Here is a 20941-nt window from a genome sequence, read left to right as displayed (position 1 = left end):
TTTTTTTTTATATTAGAGATGGTTTGCAGTAGTCACTGTCATTGGGTCCAAAGCATCACTGAACATATTTGCAGACTGTGATTCTAATGACTGAGGGTTGGAAGTATGTTCTTCTAAAGCTTCCTCTCACATCTTCATGCTTTTGTTGAGGTTATAGTTGTGTGGTTTGGTAGAAGGAGTAGTAGGATGAAATTACAAGGTCTGTCTTTCTCTTGTCTTTGTGAATTTATTTCTGTTGGCATATTGAGGATACTTAAACATGTTATCCATACAGTTCATGTCCCATCAGCCTTACTTACAGGGTGAAGTCCCGAGATAAGCATCTGTGAAGTCCCCTTGCTGATACTTCGTTCTATTGTGCAGCTGTCCCTAGTAGTGAGTGGTGGTGTGTGGAATACCAGTAACCTGATTGCTTTTCCTCATTGATAAATATGCAGTAATATTCCACTTGTGCTACAGATTTTTGTTTCCTTCCTCCTCATCAGTCTCACAGTAGGGAGCAGTTGCACACTTGTTATCTTTCGATTTAAATGGTTTGGGAAAGTGTCATAAGACTTTATGGCTAGCCAAAAATGTTTTCCCAGTTTTTTTCACTGTCTTCACTTCAGCGACAATGTACAGGAATTAATGAACAAAGATTCACAAAATAAAGCTAAAGTGATGATAGGAGAAGAGAGATTTTGAAGTTGGAACAAACCTTTTGAGGAGGCTGGTGCTAAGGGTAGTTCAGAAGCAAAGTGAATTTGTCATAAGTGCTCTACGTTGTCTCTCAGGCAAGGAACTACTAAAATGAACTCAGCTAATACCATCTACAGAATGAATCTGCAGATGAACTGGAGTGGTTTATACATGTTTTCAGATGTGATCTATAGCAGTTGTTTATTCTGCTTGGCCATAGAAGGGCAACAAAAGCTTCAAAATATTCTGATTTTACAAGTAACCCGTATTTCTCAATAGTATTTAAAGCACTTCCCTTTGCTGCTTCAACTTCAAGTGCTAATGATGCTTAATATGCAATATTTTGATGCTTCTTTTTTGTCAAGTGGAAGAGGACTGACTGAAACTGATCTTGTGGTATGTTTGGATTTTTCCAGTCTGTTCTAGCTTGCACTGAGCATTGCTCTTACCTAGATGGTGAAACAAAGAAATTAACTCAACAGTCAGAATCCAATAGAACTGTTCAGCAGATATTCTTTTATTGGCAGCGCTGGGGTCGCCCTGGGGATTCGCCACCATAAGGGCTCCCAAGAATTAGCAAGGGACATCAGTTTACATACACACAAATCATACATATTCATTAGATTTCCTAGAAAGGGGTGTCTTATGATAATGAGTTCCCAGAATTCATTTGCATAATCCGAGCATGCGTAGTGAAAATAGGGTGAGGGTCTTTGGTGGTTGGGGGAGGAAGTAAGTAGTCTTCTTCACAGTGTTGGCTAGTTGGCCCTCTTTCCAGAGCACGCGCTGTGAAGTAAAGTCCAGGTGTCTCCCTCCTAAGGCAGCAAAATCAGTTTCCCTATAACAGGGTCTTGTGTCTCTTTGTTAGAGTCCCCCTTATCTCATTCTAGAGTTGCCCAAGTGCCCACTGAAGGCCTTCAGTCTGCTATTGGTGATTTCTGTAGGGAGCCAACGAGCGTTTCAATCTTACCTAAACAGACAAAGGGACCTAAGGAAACAGTTGAGGAGTCAGGAGTCCTTGAGAAACAAATGAAGCAAAGCACAAGCAAAGCTTTCATACATCACATCACAGTTTAGTCTTAATAACTGTTAGAAATTCACTTGTTTGAGCCCTTTTATTCCCTTTCAATGGAAACAAAGATAGTTAGATCAGAATGATCATGTTCTTTCTTGTTTTTACACTGTGAAGCACTTGGAGTTTGATATAACAGTTACAGAAAGATTGGTCTATAACTGGCGTTAAAATGAGGAAAAAGTGATCTTTGCAAAGAGCTTTTTTTAAAATTGGTATGAAAATTGTTTTACAACATCTCACCATTTCCTTTGCAGTTAGGATGTGTTTAGGTTTTATGTCAAAAACTGGTTTTGTGGCACATAAAATTCCACTAGGGGAAACAACGTTTTTGATAAAGACTTGTGAAACATACTTTGCCAGTACCTGCTAATTAACGTACTTTGTCAGTAAATTAAGAAACCAGTTGACATGTTCTGACATGAGTATGGTTGAGATCATCCTCTTTTTAGCCAAACAGAACAAATACTTGCTCTAAATTTCTCCCGGTTTTTAGGAGGATGAAGCATGCATTCATCATGCTCTTCAGACTTTGAGTCTGATAACCTTTGTGGGATTGGAGCCTCGTGGTCCAACTGCTTTGGTTTCAGTGGTTGTCTTGGTTATGACAGGATTCTTATCCTTAGTTGGAAAACCTCACAATGAAAATAAATTTTATTGTAAATGTTAGCTTGCCAGCTTTCTTTGTTGATTAGGTGCTCTTTTTGCAGTATATTATCACAGCTGATTTTCTGGAGATCATGCATCAAGGTTTTTATAGGTATACACACATATGTATATGTAATTTTTTTTCCAAGTTCAAATAGATTGTCTGCTTTTAATGAGTAAACTTTTCTCTATGCTTAATTGCTTTGTTTCTGCAAGTCCTTCTAGCTGTACATCTGCTGGAGGAGAGAGGAAGTCTCTTAAAGAGAAGTCATTGCATTTAAAATATGTAAGAACCCGTATTTGAAAATATTTTCTTATAGTTTGTACAATAATTGTGATCATCCTACAATACTGTCATGAAGATGATGAAATACAGGTGCTTTAGCTTTGAGTCACCATCTGCTTGGATCTACAGCTGGTGTGACCTGGGCTGTGACTTCCTAAAGTACAACTTTGTTTTGGTCAGTTGTTTTGTCAGACAGTACCTGGTATAAACCAGGATAGAGCTTTACTGGTTAGAGCAGAGCTGGAGTGTGGGAAAGCAGATTTAATTTCTACTGTCCTGCATTATACCTGATTGTGCTGAGATCTCTGGTGATTAGCCATATTAATTTAGGCTTTTATTGGTCAAACTTGCAGGCCATTTTGCCGTCAGCAATTCCTGGTTCGGTTTCCTGTCTTTCCTCAGAAAAGGAATAGTTTCAGTGCTCGTGGCCTAGCCTACACTGTTGTGAAAAAATGTTACATATTTTCAGTACTACATGTACTGCCTGTGTCCATGAGAACTGGAGACTAGCATATGATACCTCTTACAAACTCCAACACACTGACCATCAAAAAGAGCCTCTGCTACTTGAGCTGCTAAAATTAATAGCAGTCTGGATGAAACTTCTGCATCTCTGGGATTGCTGTCTTGTCTGTTTTCTACAGTACTGTTGTCATTCTCGTTTTCTTTGAAGCTTCCTTGAACCATCCCCCTCTCACAAATAGTTCCATATGGAGTCTGAAACACTGGCTGAAGTGCCCAGAGGCAAGTCAATAAGCGGCTCAGCTGCACAGCTACTGATCCGACAGACTTTGTGCTGCATCCTTATGCTTTCATTTTCTCTGCACCACAAACCAGCACCCAGGTAATAGCAAAGTTGTAGAAGTGGAGGGGCAAGAAATAGAAGTCAATGTAATAGACGTGTGTGATAGAGAGTGAAATTTGAAATTCCCTCTTGCTCCTGAAGAAGAGTGAAACAGGTAAAGGAAAAAAGCAAAACGAAAGTTTGTGGGTATCTGCTTATTTCGTGCCTTGTATAGTTTTCCTCCCAAGGGAGTTTTTCTAGCGTTTTGCTTTGAAAGCCCGTTGATCTCTAGAAATGTATTTCACTGCTGTAGTTGATACATAAATGTCTTTAACTTATATAAAAGTTTTCCACAACTTACATCTGAGCCCCTGTGCCTTTTTTCCTTCTTTTCATGAGATGAATCTATCTTGAATATACGGATATTTGTAAATGTTTTTCCTCACTAAATATCAACAACTCAGAAGTCTTAACACAGTCTCGTTAAGGCGTAGGGTCAGAATGGGAATAGAAGAGTTATTTCTCTGATTATTTAGGCATTCTTTCTCACTGAACGGATTTTAGGTGAGGAGTTTATTTTCAAAAAAAAGCTTTGTGTGCCTGTTCCTTTTTGATTTACAACCCTTCTCACCTCCCAAAAATAAAAATTTTGAATTAATGGTCTGGAAGATTGGTTGACTGTGAGCTCTAATGGTATAAGAATGAAGAGTTGGTGTTCTGGAGTGCAGGAATTCTTTTCATCCTGGTTTCGTAGGGAAACAAGGGTATGATCACATACAATATGCATGCTGATTTCTCTTCATTTCTGTTATTGTCTGGTTTCAACCAAACTTACAGAAAGGTGGAGATCTTGGAGATGATAAATTCCATAAATTGTGTAGAAGATGAGCACCCGAGAAGAACATGGCCTTTAAGGGAGAATTTGCAGCTCAAGCTAACAGTAATAGAAAAACCCCTCGCAGCTACCCATTATGAATGATTCTGCTTTGGGAAGGGTTTTATTTGGAACTGGCACATCTTAGGCCAAAGAAATTCAGGCATAGCATGACCAAATGATAAAATGACAAACAAAATTCACTACAGATTAAAGAAAGGGGATATGTGAAAGGAAAAACAGTCTTCTCGTAGGCAGTGATGGCCTGTCAGCTAGCTGCAGTCACTTGGAAAAGAGTTCTTAGAGCTGTAATAAATAGTTATGTGAAAATAGAAGTTTCGTGGTCAGTTGTGGTCAAAAAAAAGTAATATAAAGAATTTTTAGAGAAGAGGTTGAGAACAAAATGGAAAATACTCTGCAACTGCATAAATCTGTTGTATGTCTTCACTCTGAATACAGTTCGTAGCTATAGTTCTCCTATCTTAAAAAGGATATAATGGAACAAGGCTGATCAGAGGTTTCAAGAGAGGAGTGGTTAAACACTAACACTCCTGATCTTGAAGATAAATGACTGGGGATGAGGACCAAGAATATATAATACAGAACTATAAAATAAGAAGGTCTTGAAGAAAGTGAATGGGCATGACAACATTGTTTGACGCAATTTAATTTGATGTTCCCTAGGGCTTGTATTATTGGAAATCTGGTCTAAAAAAATAAAAAAGGAGATGGTTTTTCCCAGAACTAGTAGGTAGTCCGTGTGACTCACTGCTTCAGCGTTCTGTGCGGGTGAAGGGTTTTTATTGGTGTAAAGGGTGAATGAAGAAATGCAGAGAGGAAAAATCTGTCAGAGATGAATGCAAAGGTATACCCTCTGGCTTAGGAAGTTCCTGAGGTGCTTGTGGAGGCCAGAGGGTACTTTGGGGAAGTAGTGGCTTACACTTGCTGTGTCTGGGGGGAGCAGTCCCGAGCTACCTGCTGCAGACCATTGTCAGAGGCAGAATACAGGAGCAGAAGGCCGTTTGGTCAGCGCTGGGGTGGTCGCAGTGATGCAGCTTCAGGACTCAGGTTTGCAGGAGACCTTGGTATTATAATGCATTGTGGATAACCTTGTCAGATCATCAGTGGGTTTTGAAATGCATCTGAACTTCACTGGCTGCCAAACACTTCGGTGAGAGAATATTGACAGTGATATATAGCCTCCTCCTTTGTACGAATGGGGAATTCACTTTCCTGAAGCCCCACAAAATACTCTCTCAAATAGTGGCCACGCAGCATTCTTCGTTTGTATTAAAGTTTCAGATAATCACAACCTCTTGTCTTTTCAGCCCATGTGGACAATTAAAAGCTAAAAAGGGATGTAAATTCAGTTTAAAAAATGTGGATAGGAAGCGTGTAGTTTGCAGCGTTGGTTCCCACAGTCGGAATACCTGGACAAGCTATTACGGTTTTTCCAGTGCACATCCCGTGTGCCTCAGCCCTGACCTGAAGAAAGTTCAGACTCTGGGTCAAACAGAGCTGAAGACACATGCATAAATCAATGACTTGTTTTAGTGCCATGTTAAAACAACATGAGTGGCTGGCTTTTCAGACCCCTCCTCCATTTCATTTAATGTGCTTCTCTGGCTCTTCTTTAAAGAGGGCTCTGTAGAGTAATTTCAGCTCTTATCAGCTTGCTGACAGCTATATGAGCCTTTCTGCTGGCTCCAGGCAATCACTGCCCGTGTGTGAAACATCCCATTCTTACAGTGAAACGGTCCTGGATAGAGTTAAAGCAAATGGGTGGTGGGGTTTCCCGTGGGTGGTGCAGCTCACGTAGAGGAGATGGGGTTTAGTTCTTGTTAGCCAGTTAAACAGAACTTCATTTCAGTGTCTGGACGCTGGAAGCTCCTTGAGCATAGTTTGATTTTTACAAGTTCCTTCAATGAGAATATTCAACCTCGAGCTGCAGTTCTTTCCCTGACAGGGGACAGCTTCTGTCTCAGGGTTCTTTAGACTCATCATTATCAAATTTAAATGAACTTTCATCTGTCTGCCATTTGTAGCATTTTACGGAGTGCGATTGGAGAGGCTAACCCTGCTTTAATCCTCCCAGAGTGCTTCAGTGCAGCTCCGGGTCCCCCATAAATGTCAGGCCTGGACAATTTGCCATCTTATCAGATGCAGTGAAGTTAGTTCCAGCCCTCTCACCCCTCCCCCAGAGGAAAGATTTGTTGCTGCAAACAGCAAAGGAAAGAGAAAACTTTTTCCTGGCTTACTGCCAGGATCACCAGGGGAGTTGTAGAATCCTTGGCATTTATATATGTGACTTTCATTGCTCCCCCCTCCCTTCTTCATTTCGTGTGGAGAGTATACTTACCCTAGAGTTCTTTTTTTCCTGTTGTCTGTCCTGCCCTCTTGCTTTCTAGAATGAATAAAACTGTTTTCATGCTTGTTGTATTACAGAGTGGTCTTCGTGGCATCTTGGAGAAAGAGCTCAGAAATTTGAGAGCAGTCAGCACCACAATGAATAATTTTGGTAGGATGCAGTTGTGCTGCCTTTGTATCTAGGTTTGCAGCCTCTAAACAACAGAAGGTTAAACTTCAACTGTAAGAGGGAAATTATGCTATTTTAAGACTATTATTTTTTTGTTCTTTAGATTTTAAGAATCTGTATTTCAAGAGTCTGTATGTTGTTGCAAAGAGAACTTTGGGTACTTACCCTTTACAGATTGCTTTACACAGCTTGGATAGACTACAGATAAACCCAGACGATCCAGAAATTGGAAAAGCACGTACTTCCTTTTAGAAAGAATATTTGAAAATGTTCTGTGTCATGCACATGAAGCAGTTAGCTGCAGATAAATGGATGATTAAGCATCTCTCCTGGTGTTCCTCTCATTCTTTGTTACCCTGTGCTGTCCCTCTGCTGCTGAGTCTGCACCACATCACATTTCTTTATCAAATTCACTTGCTTCACTTAACCCTCCATTATTGAAAGTGTTACAACTTTAGCATTTATCTATGTAGTATAAATACACTGCATTGCTGTAGTAATTTGCATGTGAGTATATTAAATAGTAGTAGTAAATACACCTTGGTCTTGTATCCATTTTACTGATGAGTGGATAGAAGCATAAATAACTTGTACAAGGTCCAATTATAATATTAGTAATGGAATTTAGAAGTCCTGGATCCTGTTTTAGTGACTACATCAAATGTATCTTACAACACAGTAGGAACGTTTGGTTTTTAAGTTACAAAGTTTTCACATGTTCTAGAGAAACCATCTGCTGCCAGATAATCTTTAGATATCTTTTCCTTTAATCTTTGTCTGTAAATTGTGCAGATATATAGCAGTTTCTTAGATGCCTGTATATAGGAAAATTATGTATCTGCTACAAATGGAAAAAATGGGCTGTGCTGGGAATATCCTATAATGCCCTTTGGCTTGCAAACAGTGTAACTTGTATGTGGGGGTTGGCTCCTTCCTTTCCCCTCTGCTCCTTTTTTTTTTTTTTTTTTTTTCCCCTTATTTTTCCATTAGCTGACAAGTTTCAATCCTCTTTAGAAATGAAAGTGGCACCTGGCATTAGCTATCTTTGAATACATTTCTATCCTGGTGGCTTAATTCTGTACAGATGCTCTGCAGAGGAGGATTATAGAAGGCGTGCGTATTCCAGGATACTAATAGTGGAGTAGGGAATCATGGATAGAAGTTGTTAGATTATGGTTAAGTTTAAGAAATAGTTACCCGCAACCAGACTCAGCTGGTAATGGAGTTCTGGTCCAGGGGGTCCACAGAATAGTTTATCTTGGTTCCCACCCACCCAGACCAGTCTACCATTAAATGTTTTCCAACACTGTAGCAAACAAAGGCAAAAAATATCAATGGTGCCTGGTGAAGCATTGGGAAAAACTCTCCTGATCCTGAATCTGGTGATTAGGTTAAGCCTGAGCATGAATGTGATGCCCGTTAAGCAACTGTCTGTAAGTGCTTCAGTAATCTAGCAGCACCAAGCCCAGGCTCTGTGCTCTTCCTCTCACCACTTGCTTTGTTTCTCAGCTGTTGCTTACCAGTGTTTGGTAGCCAGTGCTTCGGGGGATCTCCTGAGATGGGAGTTCCATATATTACAGGTGCCGTGTTACATATGTATCGAGGGGAGAGGGAAAGCAACTCCTTCCTCACATTTTTAATACTTCAGGTGAAGCAAAAAATTAATACAGAACAAATGTGCAGATGCTGGTCAGTGGTGTACTTTCCATCGCTTTTGGGGTAGCAAGGACTTCTGTAATAAGCTTTAATGTTTATCTTTGAGTTTACTTCTCTTTTTTTACAAAATTTGGCTTCATGCAGTAAAGAATATTCCTCTTTAGCATGCTATTTCACATGATTTCCAAGAAGAAATTGATGTCTATCACTGATTTTGTCCATGTAAAATTATTTTCAATCCTGTTCCATTAGAGTGTGACCACCACATAGTATTATCACAACCAGCAATTATCAGTCACTTTCATCAGACAGCCATGCACAGTTTGAGTAACGAAGGATGAGGTATTTTTACATAGCTTGAGCTAAGATCAGTTATTTTTAAGGGGTGGAGGAAGAAAGCATCACCATGTCCTAAACTGAATTTTTCCTGTAGGTATGGAAAAAAACCCCATGACTGCCAGTCTGTCAGCTTTTATCCTCGTATTCAAGCAATGCTGGCAGTAATGTCTGTGGTTAAAGCTGTCCAATGTTGAGAACTGTGTGTGTGTGGGTATGTGTATGTTTATGCTTATATAAAATAGAACTATGTAGCTTACAGGAGACTGAGAAAAGCATGTCTTCATCAAAAGGGCAAGTTCTTCCTGGTATAGAGCTTAAGCTCTGAGATTGAGGTATGTGCTGATTTTTGACCGCTATAGTATGGTGGTAACCCTACCTAGATTTTTTTTTTTTTTTCCCTTGCTTCAAAAAGCTGTCCTTTCATGTGTGTGATTGGCACTGGGCTTGCTTTGTGTTTAGCTTCTCTAATCAAGGGAATTTAAGCTTCTATTCTCCCAGCATTACTACAGCAGTCATGGGAAATCTCAAACAAGACAGATCTTGTTGCAGCAGTTGACACAAATAAAAGCAGTTGTGCTTTTATTTATTTATTTTTGATGCTGGATGCTGATTAAAAGTTTCCAAGCATCCTTTAGCCATGTTATAAAGCCAACCAGCAGAGAGCAGGGCAGCTGCTGAGGAGGGGAGATGCTGGTGGACATAGGACAAGATCACAGTGGGAAGCATCAGTGTGTGTAACTCAGAAAGCTGGGAAAGGTGTAAACAGATCCCCAATTTATCTGTAGAGTGGGCTCTCCAAACACTGTTTTATTGGCCAGTGGCTCCTGCTTTACTAACCTCTAACCTCGGCAATACTCAGAGGTGCTGCCCACCAGCCAGCCTTGTCTTTGAACCTCCCTTGGCTCCTGCCACCTCAAAGGCTTGCAGTCAGATTCCTGTGTTTTGCTTGGGACCTCACTTCTCAGCAGGATGCCTGCAGCAGGGAAAACCGATCTACCCTGAGAACACAGACATATTTGAAGGCAATACCCCTAGGACTAGAAACCTATTGCTTTCAGTTTCAGGAGCTGTCCATCATTTGTCAAGAAATGTGGCTAAAACGTCCTCCCACCCCCCCAACTTGTGGTCATACAGTAGTTAAATGTTCCCTGAAATTGCATACACGTATTTGTTTTCTGTTATTTTCTAGGCTGCTGCTGAATCAATGATAGCGTAAGTCTAGCTCACTGTAGGTCTGATTTTGTGTTAACGGCGACTGCACAGAGGATAAACTTATCATAAAAAGGATGGATGATACAGATCCAGTTGATTGACTACTCAGGTTAGGTGTGCCTGCCCCTTCACAGTAACAGCCTGGTGAAATTGGAGTAATTAGGGAGCCCTGCAAATTCCTGGAAACTGGAGGGAAGAGAGTGGGCTATTTTTTGTGTCTTTACATCATTATCAGTGATGATTGTGTAGATATGACTATCTGGAAGCCAGAGTAGGATCTACATTACTCTTAGAGCTGTGTTATTTCTGTGATGTCAACACATGTCATTTGCCTCTAAATAGGAAGACAGAACTGAAAACTCTTTGGGAGCAAAGGGAATTCTGTAAATGGGAGCCATTTTTACATTACATGTTTTTAAAGGTTTAAGTCTGACACTTTGCTTTTTTTCCTCATCCTGCTGCTGTCTTTGCTGGCTCGGTCTCAGTGCTTTGCGACAGTATTCCCAGCCACAGCTGAGAATGGGGTGGTTCCTTGCTGCTCGTAGTGCTGGTATCTATTTGTTGGCACCATAACTGAAATGTGATTTGGCAGTGGATTTGTAGGGTGCCAGGGCAGTAAGTCAGGTTTCCTGGCTGGTGCAATGTTGCCTTCTGCAACAGACTTGTAAAGTTGACGTGCTCATTAATCAAAGAAGCAAGTTTGAGGTGCAGAAATATATGGAGGGAGGGGAGAACATGGGTGCTAAGTGGTATTTTTATCTATTCAAGTCTTGTGTTACTATCACTAGGACAAGGAATAGCAGAAATCTGTATTTTAGGGGTCAAGATAATGCAGGATTTCAAAACCATATAAAATGTTACCGTTTCAAGAGAGAATGAGAACTATTCTATTGAAAATAGCTTCTTCTGTGTCGTATAGTTGAGCCAGTTTCTAAGCAGAATAAGGCTCTTGTTCATAACAGAAGATTAAAACCTTAAAAAACCCCCAACAAATCAAAAGAACCAAAATTGTGTGAAAGTATGGAAGCAAGACTCAAAATGTTAACTTTAACAGGTATGCTGCAAAGAACCATTCTCATTCGTGCGTAGTATGTGGTGGTGTACATACGGATTATTATAATTGATGTAAGTGATTCTTTTTAAAGCACCAAGAGGAGAGCCTGAGGAGTACGGCAGTGCAAGAAGCTTAAGATTAATATCTGCGCTTGCACTAACATTTTCCTTTACCCTTAGCTCTTATGAGTCAGCGTTTGTCAAGTAGTTTACAGCAATAAAACTGAGAGCCAGTAGAAGTGAGTTACTCCCAAGTGGCTGGTATCCGAGCGGTAAGACTAGTGTTTTGAACTCTGACCTCTGTCCCCTTATGAATCGGCATCTTCAAAAAGAAAAAGGAAAGAAATTTGGATAGTGGAAAGACTTAGTTTTCACTCTCTGTTGTAGCTGAAGTAGGCGAATGTCCTTGTTTCATGGCTGAAGTTACTACAGTGGAGATTGTTAAGCCAGGTGATTAAATCCACCTACTGCTTTATTTTTGAAGAGATATTTTTTGAGACTGAACTACAATAAAAACCGGCACCTCGAAATGTCTATCTAGAATCTCTTTCTTAAAATATAGGACTGTAATGATACAAATTGTTTTGCTTGCTCATCCTGCAGAAGTGTCTTGTAATTAAGGAATATTCCTCTGTAGGCCACTCATATAAGTTAAATAGAGGAATTGAATATTTTCAGGGCTTTACTCGGGAATCACGCATAGCTCAGAAATAAGAGTTGAAAGATGGAATGAAAATTCAGAAACAATATTAGAAGGACGTTGTCATGTTCCATTAGAAGCAAACCTGAGATAACTGGAAACAACTGCATGTGCCTTGCATTGTTCTACTGCTCGTTCTTCTCTTTCCCTTGTAGAGAAACTTCTGGTTTGAGCTTTGGGAGAACCCAGTGTTGAATTCTGGATAAGTCTTTATCAGAAGTTATCAGACACTTCCAAATGTGCAATTCCTTGTTACCCCCATTTTTCAGCTTTGGAAGTGTCATGCTGATGTTATGAGCACTCCTTATACAATACCTACACTACTGCTTTTCTTGGATATGTCCTTGTGGACAAATAGACACAACACAACCAGCCTAGGTCAAATTTGAAAGGTGTTTTTAATCTGATCTTCTATAAAACATGAAAATAATTCAGAAAACTTTTTGGCTTTAGGCAAATTAGCATGATTTTACCAGTATTCCATTGGTTTAATGGATTACCTCTTAACGTTCCTACCTAGTAGGAACATGTATGGGAACAAGAATCTAATTTTTCCTTTCAGATTGCAGTTTCTAAAGAGGTGACCTCCAGTTTTGGGTAATTGTACTGGCACCCCACAAGTGAGCCAACTTTTCAGAGCATGGCTGTCATATTTTTCCGTAGCCTGAAACACATGAATTAGTTTTGAAAAATGTAGCCTACGTTCTTGTTTGTTCTCATTTCAAATCTTTGTGCCTCTCTGGGAAAATGAGAGGGCCCTCAGAGCATTTTTGAATATAAGGCTTTAGGAGGAAGGATCATGGCCCACAGCTAGTCACTTACTCTGTACTCTCTGCTCCCTTAATAAGCAGAGAACAGATTGTTCAGGAGGTATTTTAAGGTACCAGAGCTCTAGATTTCCCTCTGAATGACCCTATTTTTTTTCCCACACTGATTACAGAGGGGAAATTGAGCCAGCCAGCTTTAGATGCGTTGAACTTGATTGTGTTATTGCTAAGGGTCCTGAACCAAATAAGCACTTTTTTTAACCCAAATTCTTACTGCTTTCTAGAAACAAATTACTTTCTAGAACAAATTGCTGTCTAATTCTTAATAGTATAAAGTCTTCTGAGGACTTCTTGTAAGCCTGTGTAAAGAAACAAAGATGGCCCTGGTTTTAGCTGACCCCTCTGGTATCATCTTTGCTGAAGAACTGCATTCTAAAAGTGGTGTGTGTGATCAGCAAGGAAGTTGTTGGAACAGGGAACCAGCTGTAGAAACAGTAAAGCAGTCGAGAAAGAGGGGGCAGATTACAAAAAATTCATAGGCAGAAAAATGTGGGAATTTGAGGTTATAGGGTCCTCAGTCTGAACCCAAAATTTGTACTGGGAAACTTTTTATAAAATGCTTGTTTCTCCAAAGGAGGAACTTATGCTCTGTCTTCAGTCCCATTTTACCTTGGGAAGGGATAGGGGGCTTGAGAACTCGAGCTTGCTCTCTGGTTATTAGATATCATCAGCTATCCTAATCTGCATCTTTAGTAGGGGGCAAATATATAATAATTCAGTTTATCTTGACCCTCAGTGGCCTATCTGATCCTACTGAAAGAACTTGGGGGAGGGGTGCCTATGGCCAATTACAGTAGCTTGCTCGATGGGCAAGAACTTGTTAAGTCTCAGTAACTTATAAAACATTTGATTCTTTTACAGTATCACATGTAACTGAAGGGCCTGAAGGTCATAGTGGATGAACTTCCATGCCCAGAGCTGTTAAATGCACAGCAGAGCTGTAGGTATTTCTTGTGATATCTTTTATATCTCTGCTGAAGGTACATATTTTAGCAAAGGATTGCCGCAGTCAGTTACTTTAGCAGCGTTGGTTAGATAAATATTAGTTTTGTTAATTTAAGGTTTCTTTTTGCAAATAATGAGCTGATAAATTTATTCTGTTCTATTCACCTCAGAATTTGGAAGGTCTAGAATGGTTAAGTCTCACAATATCTCTGTGAGTTGAATATGACACATACTGCTGAGAGTCTGAAGTAGAAGCAAGAAACCAAATTAATTAATGTCAAGCATTTATCTGTAAATAAGTAACAGAACCGGGATTAAAATTAAGATCACTAAGCTTCCAGGCCGGTGCTGCTGCAGCAGCTAGGCCATTCTCTTTTCTTTGGCCAGACTTCCCAAACCCAGCTGGTCAGGGAGTGAAAACCAGGAACACCAAGAGCCGTTGAGAAGGGAAAGCATTTGAGTCACCGCAGCCAGTGTGAAAATGGTTGTATTTCAAGGCCTCGTAAACCTTTTCAAGGCATTTTGGAAATACTGAGCTCCTGCAGTGGGGCAAAATCTTACAGCATCATGGCGCCTGACCTAAAAGCTGAGTGAAGTGGTGGTTTATGGGCAGTTAACTTTTACTACACTTTTGCGAATCTTGTTTTTCCCCTTTTGCTAACTTTACCAACTCCCACCAAATCATGGACTGTGAAAAAACAGGAGGCTAGAAAGTTCCTTTCATGAGCTGTTTTCCCCTTGATCTAAATGTTACAGAAAGTATTCCTTTCCTTGCCTCATGCCCTGTGTTTTTCTTTTCACAAACTAATCAAAAGATTTACATTGATCTGACTTGCACTCTACACTGGAGCACCATTAGTGGCATTAACACTAGAACTTATAAACATTATATGAATGGGCTCTGTAACCTGATTCTATGCTGGCTTGTAAAGAGCTTATAAAGAGATGCTAGGCCCCCAAGTGTGTTTATTTCTAAGGAAAATAACACCTTACCTAAATAAATGTTGCTTTCTGTGAGTAGGCTACCCTATGGCTGTGTGGTGCTGCCTGTTGCCTCCTATGAAAATAACTGCAAATGTTTCCATCCTGAGGTCTTGCCTGTGTCAGTATGTGCTGAGTATTGTCAGTTTAGTTTCTTCATAGTCCACTTGAACAAAATCCTGGAACTGAAAACAAGTGGAATTGAACTTTTCATTTGGATGCTTGCTTACTTGGTTGAAGGAACACAAAATCTCCCATACCAAACAAAGTTACTAAACTTTTTCTTCTGTCTTACAGATACTGCTCGTGTTCCTCAAGGCGTGCATATGTATTTGTAGAGATGAATGAATACTTCTACAGTATATTAAGAAACTTTAGCCTTTGCAGAAAGTGGTGGGTTTTCATGGCTGATCTAATGAGGATGCAGCAGTTGGAAGTGGAGTGGGGACAAAGGAAAGGGAAACTTAGAACTACTTACTGGCATGGCAGTGTTTGTGACCTTGGTCTGCAGAGCTCGCCACTTGGAGGGAGGGGAGAGTTTGGTCTCTTGATTCCTTCCGTCTTTGGCTTCTGTAGTGAAGCTGTCTTGGCTTTGTAAAAATTTCTGCAGAAATTGAATTCGGGTGAACTCATTTCATGGGGAATCTATTGTATTATAAGAGATTCCAGCCACTTCCAACCCAATAATATAATGTATTTCTCATTCTCAGTCAAGTCATTCAGTACTCTACATTTGACTCTTCCACATGTTGGCAAAATGGTATAGGAAGTAATGCTTTTCTGCTTTCATCTTAGATCTATCCTAGATTTTCTATTTATCTAGAAATTTAGAAGGGGAAGAGAAGCTGTGTTTCTTAAATACCTGTTTGCAATTCCTGGTAAGCCATACAGCCAGAACAAGATCCCATAGGTTAACATACATTCAGCTGTGTTGTTTTGGCAGTTGTACAAAGTACAGGTTTGATCTCTATTTACAGTTTAGATTGCCTGTGACCTAAGCAATATTTAGGTGTATACAAAGTTAGCATTCTCTGCAAGTCTGTGGTCCGCATAGTGTGTTTCCTTAAAAAGTTCTGAAACCTCACCAATCAGACTACTAGAGTACTGGAAGTTTAATTTCAGTTCAAGTTGAAAGGCATGGTAGCCTGACCATATCATAGTTGTAGAGTGTGTATAATCAATGCTGTGTGGAAGACAAGATCTGTAATTATGGATCATTTATTTCAAGATCCTGAAAGGCTTTAAGGTAGCTCTAATGATTACGTTACTATTGCCATACCTTACAAATATTTCCCAGTGTATTGAACCTACTTTAGAGCATATAACCTTTAGTCTTCTGAATTCATAGATATGGAAAAGAGAAATGGACAGCTCAGAAAAAACTATGTAAGAATGCTAAGGAAGTTGGCATAGGAGTCAGGAACAAATATTTTTTTTTTTTTTTTCTTGGGGGGATGTGTGTTGTGTGTTTTTTCTGCTGTATCCCAAACATGTGCATGGGATTTTTATCTCCCCTGTGTATTTGTTACATTCCCACATAAGCTTTTCAACCACACCAAGTAGAGCAGAAAATACATTTCAAATGGAATCGACATACATCTGCCCAGTAGAAGACTTTCCCAAAACGGTTAGTGACTTAGCATGCTGAGCAGCAGACACTAGCAACCCATGCTAATCAGTTCTGCTTTATAAAAGCAAACAAGGTGGGGAGGAAGTAATGAGACCCTGAAACATCTGTTTGGAGACTTTGAATCCCCTTAGAAGGTTTTGAGTTCTGCCTTAAAGAAACACAGCTCCAAAAAATTACAACCAACTGTGGGAACACTTTCTAGCTCTTTACAAAAAATTAATTACATAAATATTAGTTTATAAAAAGTAAATTCCCTCTGCCTGCTTCTCTGGTTTTGCTTCTGCTATAAAGGTGTAAACTTGCCTGACATTGCACGTATTCTTTCAGAGAAGGTAGACCAGATCCATCCTAGTTTTGCTGAAGGAGGAGAACCAGCTTTGATGGTTATGGAGCTAGCTAACAGATATTGCAGTATTAATAAACAGTCTTAGAGTTAGAATGGTATAGGAATGCTGTTATTTAATAACAATGAAATACACAGCCCTGTGTGTATTTCACACAATTAATATCTACTTAATTGCTTTATAAAGTTATATGTTAGAAGGCTACATAAAATAATTTAGCTTTCCTACTTAGTGCTGCTTATAGCACTGGTTCTAAACTGTTGTCTAATGTTAAAATGAAATTTGAAATCTGTGTTCTTACTCTTGTTTATTTAGGATACTTGAGAGGTTAACTCTGTTGGTATTTTAGGATGGCAGACGTTATTCTTACCTGTTTATATAATTCTTCTGCTTTTACAGTTGGGTGTAATATCCATTTTGTTCTGTGTTCTTGGTAATTGGCATGTTATCCAGCTGTTAAATTCTACCAGGGAGAGAAATAAGGAGAGGAAAGTGATTTCATCCTAGAATGAAATTGCTTTGCGCTCTCTCTGGATCACAAGCTCCAGAGAAGTGTAGTGTTTGAACATACTCATCAGTCTCCTTAATAAGATTTTGAAATACTCTGAAATAGTAAGGCTTATGGTTGTTAATGTTTTCTCACAATAGAAGTAGTGCTCCAGAGAGCACTTATCTCTTCGCTAATTTGCTTTTTTAATTGTAACATGGATTTTTTCATCTTAAATTTTTACAGATCTATTCTGAAGAACCTGTTTTACAAAATACCCACAGAGTAGAGTTTTAGGGCTACAAGAGGTCTCTAGTTCTGAGTCCCATAGGTTACACTCAGAGTAAAGTACAGGGTGGCATATGCTTGAGTATGTGTAAGTTATCTTGTGAATTTGCATTTTCTCTGCTTGTAATCTTTCCTGTACACTGATACTTAGCCTAGGAATGCTCCAGCACAAAGTGTATATGTAGGAATCACTCTGTCTTCTAGTAAAAAGTAATGACCTGCAGTGAGAGACACTGGCAACTTGTAAACAACATCTAAATGAGAGTTATTTTTGGTTCATCTTAAAGCCTGTACCTCCAGGAACTTCCTACTCCTTCAGTAACTTAATATGCTAAAAAATAATATTGCATATTCTCATAGCACATGGTTAAAAACACCCTGTCTGTAGAGCATTTTTGTTGTTTAAGGAATCCATAGCAAGAGTAAAATAGCACTTGCTCAAATTTGTGTGGTGTTGTATTCTTGGTCTGAGAGCTTCTAAAGCTTCCAATTAACAAAAAAATGGTTTTTGTTTTAATTGTTCTATTACCTAGATGCAAACACACACTCTTTTAGTTGATACTGAACCATAGGGAGAATGCAACAAGATGCTGGGGTTTCCTAAAGAAAAATTTGGTTGAAAAAATTCTTATCTCTTGGGCCAAAACTCTTGAACTACATTTATTGGCAAAGTGTGTTTCCTTCTGGGTTGGATGGGGTCCTACAGGATCATTTGATGGTTCTAGGCATTTAAAAAGTATGTTTATGTCTCTAACAGAGAATCAGATAAGTCAGCGTTTTCATTTCCAAACCCTGCTTTTCTTCCAGCATTTCTGTCTTACACAGAAACTGGGACAAGATTGAAACTTGCCGAACAGGACCTTAGCTTGAAAATGACTCACCTGGGAAATTCAGTGCATCTGTCTATAAGAAAATCACATGCTTCATTTTAGCACTTTTATGCTGCTGGTGGTGTAAATTAGCCTAGATGAATTATTGTAACAAATGGGCATGTGCATGTACTTTTATGTAAAAATCTTAATATTTACTCAAATAATTGCTTTCCGGAAGACGTGGGAAGGTATTAGTTCTTGAGTACTGGAATTCTCTAGCTGATCAGCTGTCTCTAATATTGATATTAAAAAGTGACTTCTAAGTTCCACCTAATAGGCTGCATGCTTTTATTTGGCTGTTGAGCTGCACTGTGGATTCCTCTGCCTTGGCAAAACTGAATGTAACAGCAATTTCTTCTGTTCTATGGTCAAACTGCTTTTGACGTTTTTCAAGAGGAAAACATATGATAAAAGTGTGAAAGTAACCGATTCCTTCAAGTATTCTCATTCTGTTTAATCACTTGCAAAATAACGCTGCTGCTTCTTTTTATTGGCTGTAGGTCCTGGTTTTTTGGGGGGTAGGGTTGAGTTTGAAGCCTTCAGGCTCCCTGGAAATATCCTAGCTACAATAAACATGCCTCCTAATTTAATTTCCACCTGACATATAGACTGCAGATTGTGCATGGTAAGCCAAAATTGATTATTAAGCACTGGATCTGTGCAATGTGAAAGTGAACTTTATTATCTTTACAGGCAAGGTGGTTCTGGGAAGCGTATTTTCGATCGATGAAAGCAATTGCTCTTGCTACTCTTCAGATTATCAATGATAGAATTTACCCATATGCTGCCATTTCTTATGAAGAATGGAATGATCCTCCAGCTGTGGTAAGTAAATTCTTTGATTTACTCATAAAACAAATTGTGGGTTTGTTTTTTTTTCTCGTATAAAAGGTATGTGCTATGAAACTTGGTAATAATTCTGTGTGTGTGTGTGTTTGTGTGTGCATGTGTTGTGTTGGTAACTTGCACAGATGAAGCTAATATATTTTATGACAACTGGCAAAATAACTACCAGTTCGTTTTACGTCCTGGCGGTGAAATGCGAACTTTCAACTTTTGCTATTGCACACACTAAATTGTTTGCTTGTTTATTTATTTATTTTTCATGCATGCATACACACATACGTCTTTATTTCTGTTAAACTTTGTGTGAGCTTAGCGCTCATAAAGTGCTCTTAAAAATGAATAACTGCAGTGGAAATGGTGGAAATACTGAAGATGTTAAACAATCTGCAAGGCTCTTCCATGTATTTCTGATTAAATAGCTAATTATTGCTGTGCCTACAATTTTCTACATGTTATTTCTATGTATCTTCTCTTATCAAGAAACTGATGTTCAAAGTTTTGCTGGGGCATTTTTTGTTTTCTTAAAAAGAAGAAGTTTCAGTGCTTGAACCCACCTCTGTTAAGAAACACTGGAGTATTAATTAACCTTCTGCACCAAGCAGCTGGTTCTGATTTTTTACTATATAAAAGCCTGCAGATGATTTTCTCTCATAATCAGTTAATTTTCTCTGTGTCAAAATATAAAAAATAGTTTTGCTTTACTAATAAAAACAAACTTGTTAACTGTCTCACTTTATGATGGTTTAGAGAGTTTCTCTGAAAGCTGGGTAGGAGCGCTCAGGAGTAGATTGTGTTTCACTTTAAACTCTTCGGGCTGACAGTGTGAGCAGTTGCTGACACAGAGTTAGAAGCTGGGTTTCAGAAGATGATTTTCCATTGCCTAGCCAAAGGCATTAATAGCCTACTGTTGTCATTGCCTGGAGACAAAACCTGGGATTTACCAGTATTTAAGGAAGAAATTAAGCTGCACAGGATAGTATGTACTCTGCAAGAAGGGGATCAGGACATCTTAATGCTTTTAGGTTCTGCTAGCAACACAAGCACCTTGAAACACCTAGTGAAATGGAGAAGATTGCTTTAGCATTACTCAGTCTTTAAAGGGAATGCGAAAACATCTTCTGGGTTCTCTCTTGTACTGGAAACCTATCCATTTCTGGGGAAGCTAATCTTACTGAGCAAGAAGCAGGCTCCTTTTTTGTTTGTTTTTAATATATACTTGGAAAAAATATTTATATTAGTCATTCAACCTAGAGGTTCTTAAGCAGAAAGTTTATGACCACAGACACAGCAACACACAGACCAGAACCCGGGAACTGTGGAGGAACATGGAACAGCAGCACCATGCTAGGCCACTACAAGGAGTAGGCAGGAGTATTGTATCAATGTGCAATTGCAGAGAAAAGTGAGAAAGCTGAGTGCAACTACACAGGCTGGAATTTGTCCAAGACGTTGGAGTTAACACCTCATATCGGGACTCTCTCATGCCACGAGTGGTCAGTTCCTTGGTGGTTTTATGTCTCAGTTGAAAGAATTTGATGTTTATCCTCGTCTATGAAAATTGCTTAATATGTGCATGAATTCATTTCTTGCTTCAATATGAAACAGAAATGTCGTTAAAAGTTCCTTTATGGGCTGTGTAAGCTCCATATTAGCCAGCAACCCAGAGTGCTTGTGACCCTTCCTCAAAGGGTCAGTTAATGAAAATAGAATTCAGATCAGGAGTTGTTCAAGAGCAGTTAAATTTGTCGAACAGCAGTACACAGTCTGGTGATATCTTTAATTGGGGATTTTGATAGCTACTCTGAGCAGGTATGAAATTTCCTTCCATCAGGGTCTTTTTTCTTTTTTTTCTTTTTTGTTTGAGCCAGCTAATACTGTTTGGT

General features: G+C 39.2%; 1 protein-coding gene across 2 annotated transcripts in view; it reads left to right on the top strand.

The window, feature by feature from the left end:
• EXT2 (exostosin glycosyltransferase 2) overlaps positions 1–20941 on the top strand; it is an 81951-nt gene that overhangs the window by 19541 nt on the left and 41469 nt on the right. For both annotated transcript variants that reach the window (XM_074852503.1, XM_074852504.1), the window contains exon 8: positions 18906–19037. In XM_074852503.1, the coding sequence (XP_074708604.1) occupies positions 18906–19037 (132 nt within the window). The remainder of the gene's footprint in view (positions 1–18905; positions 19038–20941) is intronic.

This window comes from Strix uralensis, chromosome 29, assembly GCF_047716275.1.
Source record: "Strix uralensis isolate ZFMK-TIS-50842 chromosome 29, bStrUra1, whole genome shotgun sequence".
Taxonomy (NCBI): domain Eukaryota; kingdom Metazoa; phylum Chordata; class Aves; order Strigiformes; family Strigidae; genus Strix; species Strix uralensis.
The sequence above is the reverse complement of the archived record's forward strand: the minus strand, read 5'-3'. Positions and strand labels throughout refer to the sequence as shown.